This window comes from Epargyreus clarus, unplaced genomic scaffold, assembly GCF_041222505.1.
Source record: "Epargyreus clarus isolate Ecla_fem2 unplaced genomic scaffold, WU_Ecla_fem_2.2 ptg000003l, whole genome shotgun sequence".
Lineage (NCBI taxonomy): Eukaryota > Metazoa > Arthropoda > Insecta > Lepidoptera > Hesperiidae > Epargyreus > Epargyreus clarus.
The window spans coordinates 7,247,865-7,253,864 of record NW_027332211.1 but is presented as its reverse complement, the minus strand read 5'-3'; the positions used below and the strand labels follow the sequence as shown (position 1 = coordinate 7,253,864).

General features: G+C 35.9%; 1 protein-coding gene across 1 annotated transcript; it reads right to left on the bottom strand.

Annotated features, from left to right (window-relative positions):
- Window positions 1–1,176: 1,176 nt before the first annotated feature.
- On the bottom strand, window positions 1,177–5,915 carry Upf3 (UPF3 regulator of nonsense mediated mRNA decay). The gene is made up of 6 exons (XM_073086417.1): window positions 5,735–5,915; window positions 5,438–5,651; window positions 4,796–4,984; window positions 3,896–4,044; window positions 1,980–2,771; window positions 1,177–1,614 (listed from the first exon to the last, which is right to left on the bottom strand). Exons 1-6 carry the CDS (start codon window positions 5,840–5,842, stop codon window positions 1,477–1,479), a joined length of 1,590 nt encoding a protein of 529 aa, XP_072942518.1. The 5' UTR covers window positions 5,843–5,915; the 3' UTR covers window positions 1,177–1,476.
- Between the last annotated feature and the right edge of the window lie 85 nt (window positions 5,916–6,000).

Below are 6,000 nucleotides of genomic sequence, written 5' to 3'. Positions count from 1 at the left end.
AGCCAGTTATAATTTTAAAAGAAAATTTCCTTTATTCTTTAATTTTATTTCTATGTTCCGAGGTGGGCGTAAATAGTGGCGACACAGTTTATACTATTGCCGCTGTTTACGACAATATCATTTGTAAAACTGTTTTTGCTTGAAATAAATCTTAAAAAAAAAATAATCTAGTGTTCTTGCCCGTTTATGAGCATCATATATTATTATATCGACATTAATCATACTGATATTTAGCTTTAAGTATAGTGATTAAGATTATATGTGCCTACTTTAAGAATTAGTGAATAAAACACTATGTGCGTTAACATTGTATATTAGTATTTCGTGTGCGTAACTTGAAAGGTGGGTGTTTTGTAATTGCCAAAGATACTAATAATATCACCTTATGGTTCTGTTCTAACTTCACAAAGTTTATTTTTTACATGTAGCTTATTCACTGTGATAGAAATATAATAACTTCTATGAAACATACCTTGTTTTTTTTAATCTACTCCAAAATCAATTTGGGTTCGAACTTAATTACGAGTATCATTTATAATCGTATTTTATCGGCAACACTTTCTGCCTCTGTTGAGCACGTGTTTTTTCTTCTTTTAAGAAACTCTCAAATGTTTAGTTTTCCCCTCGATGTTTTCCTTCACTGTTATAGCAACTAAATAATTTTCAATACATAGATAACTTCAAAGTGAGCAGGTACCTAGAATTCGAACCTCGAAAATTCGACCCCTCAATCTATGGTAGATTCATAGATTGAGGGGTCGAATTTTTTTTTTTATATATTACTATATTAGGAGTAGCAGACGAGCATGCAGTCCACCTGATGGTAAGTGGCTAAGATTACTGCCGCCCATGGACATCTGTAATCAACCCCAGATGGGGTTAGATGTTCCTACCAGAGGTCGGCTACAGATGCGCCGCTACCTGAGGACTAAGCTGGAACGCCTCGGAAAAGTGTGTCTTCTTTACCACACCCTTCAAAACTGAACACAGCTGCGCCTAACACAGCTTTTATTAGGCAGAAATAGGCGGTGGTGCCACCGGAGTCGAACCACAAAGGGTTCTACCACCTTAGGAATTTCAAACGCTAAATGCTACTACCTATCCCTGCTATATAATAACTAAGTTTTGATTGTAAATAAATCATATTCTTACATAACTTGGATAAAAAAAACACAATTCCCATTTATAATCGAATTATATTTAAACGAAATTAAACAATCAGAACTAAATGATCAGAAGCTAAAAATATGGGGTTGTCTGTTACAATGATTTTATAGATACAAATAATGAAACCTCCATCCGTCGACGTTGCATGTAAACTAAACAATAAAAAACAATAACAATTGAATAAACACGAGTAATCGTTCCCTCAGTTGGCCAATTCAGGTGCCTGTCTACTCTGACACATTATTGGTAGCCATCTTTAGGGTCATTCCGTTAAACGTTGTCCAAACTTTGGGAATTGTGATGTTTGTCTCAGGTATCCCGTTTTTCACTGTCACTGACTGTCCTTGCTGTAGCGGAGGTTGAAGGTATGATGTCCTTCTCCTTAGCTAGTCGCTGCTTGCTGAACTTACCCATGCCTGGCTGGTAAATTGGCAGGCTGGGACGGTCCTGCAAAGATTTAATTAATTATATGCAATGTTACATTTAACGATTTTAAATTCTGTAATAAAACAACTCACACCCGTTATCAATAATAACCAACTATAATCCGACTTCTACCTATCTAAGATCGAAATTTGATAATTTACTTAATTTGAACAATAGTACGAAGAAATTGTAAAATATTGACCGTCAGGACAACATTTGGCAGCTTATAAAATAAGCTGTTTCCATTGTAAAACAATACAAATTCTGCACTTTAAATATTACGAAAAGATAACAAGGAGAACTTAACTATATTGTAGGACTTTTCAGTAGGAATATTAGATACTCTATGATAAAAAGTGTATTACTCCAAAATTGTGTCTACTTACCTTATTCCTAATCCTACGTTCTGTGCGACGATCACTATCAGTTTTGTCTTTTTCTTCAGATCCTTCGCGCTCCAAAGATTTACCCCTTTCTTCAACAGACCTTTGTCTCCTTAGCTCTAAATCTTCACTGACGGTAGTATCGTCAGATTCCGCACTCTCCCTTCGAATCTTAGAAACAATAGCGTCAGTTTTACGCTCCACTTTAGATGTTGATGCTTTGATACTATCATCATTGGTTACTTTAATTGATTTAGCATCAGAATGATTCTCTTCCAATTTAACTTTCCTATCCATACTTTCAATTATTTTAGCTAAATCATCAGTCTTCACTTGGGGCAGCTGAGTGAAAGGTTTAATATCATCATGATTTAATGATTTCGGTTTGCCTTCGGAAGACATAATTTTACTTATGGCTGCTTGTTTTTCTGTTTTCGCAATGTCAGCCTGTTTAATTCTCTCTTTTCTTGTATCGCTATACTTTTTACTTTTTTGTTCACGCGGAGAGTCCTTAAACTTGTCTCGTTTATCTTTCTTAAATCCTTTATCATCCTCATTTTCTTCATCTTTAAAAGTACTGTCTTTCTTATCGAGTTCTGTCTTTTTCCTCTTATCTGGTATAACACTAGCACTAGTGCTGGGCTTACGTTGATCTTTATATGATTTAGATTCAAATACAGTTCCATCTTTAATATCTGATTTAACATCGTCTTTTAAGTCTATACTTGGTTTCTCCCTCTCCCATTCCCTTGGCTTAACTTTCTTTATGTCAATTTCCATTATTTCCTCTTCCTCCTGTACAAAATATATAATGTTAAATTAATTACTTTATAAAACAAGCTGTTACCAAACATACATCAAAAATATATATTCAAAACACATATATGTCAAAAGCATACTTCCAGATTTTTGCTATAGCTGCGTTTTTAAAATAAATCTTTAAACAAATAAACAAAATAGATTACACGAAGTTATTTTTGATATTGCCCTATAACTTATTATGATTTATCTGACAAAAAAAACTTTAACACATGTATTATTACATAATACACATACACAGGTACATATCTCCTTGTGAGTTTCATCTGTGTAATCAGGGTGGAGGCGGAGGTGTATAGAGTATGAAAACTTACTTATCCAAAAAAATAACCTATTTTGCTAAAAAGCTAATGCTACATGTTATACACATAAAATGAAACCTTGAAGTGTGTATCACCACCACTTTTCTGACTGCCTTCTTGTATTTCCTTCTTATTACAATACTTTGCAGAAGACAGGGTAAAGGTATTATGAGTCTTGGTAGCCAGAGCAGGAAAATGGCTATCCCAATCCGAGTCAGTACTAATAAACTCATCAGAACCATAAGGCGTTTTCAACTCATTTAAACTTGTGGGAGGTTTAGATCTGCTTTTGTAAAAGTTTTTTCGGTCACTAAACCACAGATTTTGATGCTTGTAATCATGACACTCATATGTGTCATTATAGGCATCATCTTCAGATAAATCACCACGTCTCTATATAATTTGTATCAGTTATTAAAAAAATCGCAAGTAATAATTCAAAATAATAACAATATAAGCATTTAAACTAAATATAAAGGAATTGTTATGACGTGAAAAACTAACTTTGTTATAGTCCGCGCCAAACTGCTAGTCCGTTCTGAAGTTGTTGCGCACAACTACAAGCCTATATTCTGTAGCAATGTAAGGGAATACTCCCCGCGGACGAGAGCGGGAGCGGACGGGTGCCTGGAGGGGTCCAGCGCTGTCTTCGACCCGCTAATATCTACAATTTTCTATTCGACGCGACTCATTTCTATATTCAGAGCGGACCAGCAGTTTGGCGCGGACTATACAATGTAACAAAATAAAAGATTTCTGATGTACCTGCGACAACTAATAATAATTATAGTAACTTACTTTGATAAACCCATCTTTAGTTTTCCTTTCAATTCTCATTTTCCTTTTGTCATTCTCCCGTCTACGGCGTTCATCACGACTCCTCTTATCCTGTTTACGGGATGCCAAATAATCCAAAAGCGGAGTTGACTGTGCTTTTTTATCATTTCCTGTAAATAAATAATATAAACATTACATAAACATTGCAGGAAACTTTACATTTTCTAGTAATAAAACTGGAATATGGAAATAATGAAAAATAATTGAATATATTGAAATATAAATTGAAAATAACACATAATAAAAATAAAATATGGTGACTGATCCACCACATGGGTCGTCAAAAACGTTTAAAGATTGGATACAAGAACATAACCATTTTTTTTATTATAGGAGTAGCAGCTTTTGAAGGGTGTGGTAAGGAAGACAGACTTTTTCGAGGCGTTCCAGCTTAGTCCTCAGGAGTAGCGGCGCATCTGTGCCGACCTCAGGTAGGAATATCTAATCCTATCTGCGGTTGATTACAAATGTCCATGGGCGGTAGTAGCTACTTACCATCAGGTGGAGTGCATGCTCGTCTGCTACTTCTATATTATAAAAAACAAAAAAAAAAAACAGGTGAACATGAATGCATTTAATGGAAAATGGCTACTGCCGCCCATGGACGTCATCAGTAATCAACCCCAGGTAGAATTAAATATTCCTACCTGAGGTCGTCCACAGATGCGCCCCTACCAACTAAGTTGGAACGCATCGGAACAGTATGTTTCCCTCACCACATTCTTCAAACCAGAACGCAGCAGCGCTTAACACTGCTGTTAATAGGCAGAAATAGGTGTAGTGGTGGTGCTGCCAGAGTGGAACCACAAAGAGTTCTACCACCTTCAAACCTCTACAAATCTTTATTATTTATCATCTTACCATCACTGATTGGATATGAATATTCCAGTTTTGGTTGGTTTTCACTTTCCTGATCTTTGTTGAGGTTCTCTATGAACTCCTGGTAAACTGGGTCACTCTCAATGGTCCCACATTTGGGATCCTTCTTCTTCTTTTTTTTAGGCACCCTCTGGAATGGGGCATACTCTACTATACCTACATACTCAAGGCCTGCAAAACACAAAATATATGAACAGACAGGATTCTTTAGTGATTTTACTCCAGTTGTACCACCACCATTTATTTTATTGTACGAAAGCAGCAAAAGGGCATGCAGAAGTAAGTTGCTACTGGTGCCCACAGACGGTAAACTCAGATAACATCAGTACTATCTGAGGTTGATAACAGATATATTACTTTCCCTAAGGATTAAGTTGGAATGCTTCATATAAGTATGTCACCCTTGCCGCACCCTTCAAACTGGAATATAGCAGTGCTAAGCACTGTTGTTATTGGAAATAGTGGCAGTGGTGCCCCCGAAGTTGAATTACAAAAGGTCCAAACTTTCAAACCTTTTTACTGCAATAACTATGCTATTACCATCATATGGACCATGTGCCCATTAACTATTTATCTTTAACATTTAATACAAAATTAATGATAACTTCATTTATAATTAATTACCTTTCTCGTCCAAAAATACATATCCATCAAATTTATCTCGGAATAGATAGATATCGTCCACGTTAACAAAATTTATGTACGCTCTTGAAAACATGTTATTTCCGAGGGTAGGGTCGGCTTTGGCGAAGTAGAAATGATCGTGGTCCGGAATAGGGGACACTTGCTCCAGAAACGCCTCTTCCGTCATGGTGGGTGGCAGCCGCCGCAGAATTATCTGGAACGAGAACGTTGTTCGCCACAAGGAGACCTTATTTCTTTAAAAATACCTCAGTACCAATATGCACAACAAGTCAATACCTTTGTCAATGGTCGATGGGCTTTCGCCTTCTTGTCCTTACTCTTATTAATGAATGTCTTGCTGCCCGAATCGGACTGCGAGTCCTTAGAGTCTAGATCTTCAGTCATTTTAGAGATTTTTAACGTTTTCCCATATCAGAATTTGTTCCGTTTTTGACGTTCGTTGTGCGTGTTTATAGATTGTCAAATTGACTTTGACAAATACATAACGTTTATAAACATTTATATAATATAAGTTAAATAAAATTCGGTAATAAAATAAGTTT

What these genes read in the sequence shown, in the direction of transcription:
- Upf3 (XM_073086417.1), bottom strand. Translation starts at nt 5,842, where the DNA reads ATGACTGAAGATCTAGACTCTAAGGACTCGCAGTCCGATTCGGGCAGC. An exon ending in TTCATATCCAATCAGTGATG is followed by an intron (nt 4,045 to 4,795) that starts GTAAGATGATAA and finishes ATTTATTTACAG; the next exon opens with GAAATGATAAAAAAGCACAG. An exon ending in CTAAAGATGGGTTTATCAAA is followed by an intron (nt 2,772 to 3,895) that starts GTAAGTTACTAT and finishes TATTTTGTACAG; the next exon opens with GAGGAAGAGGAAATAATGGA.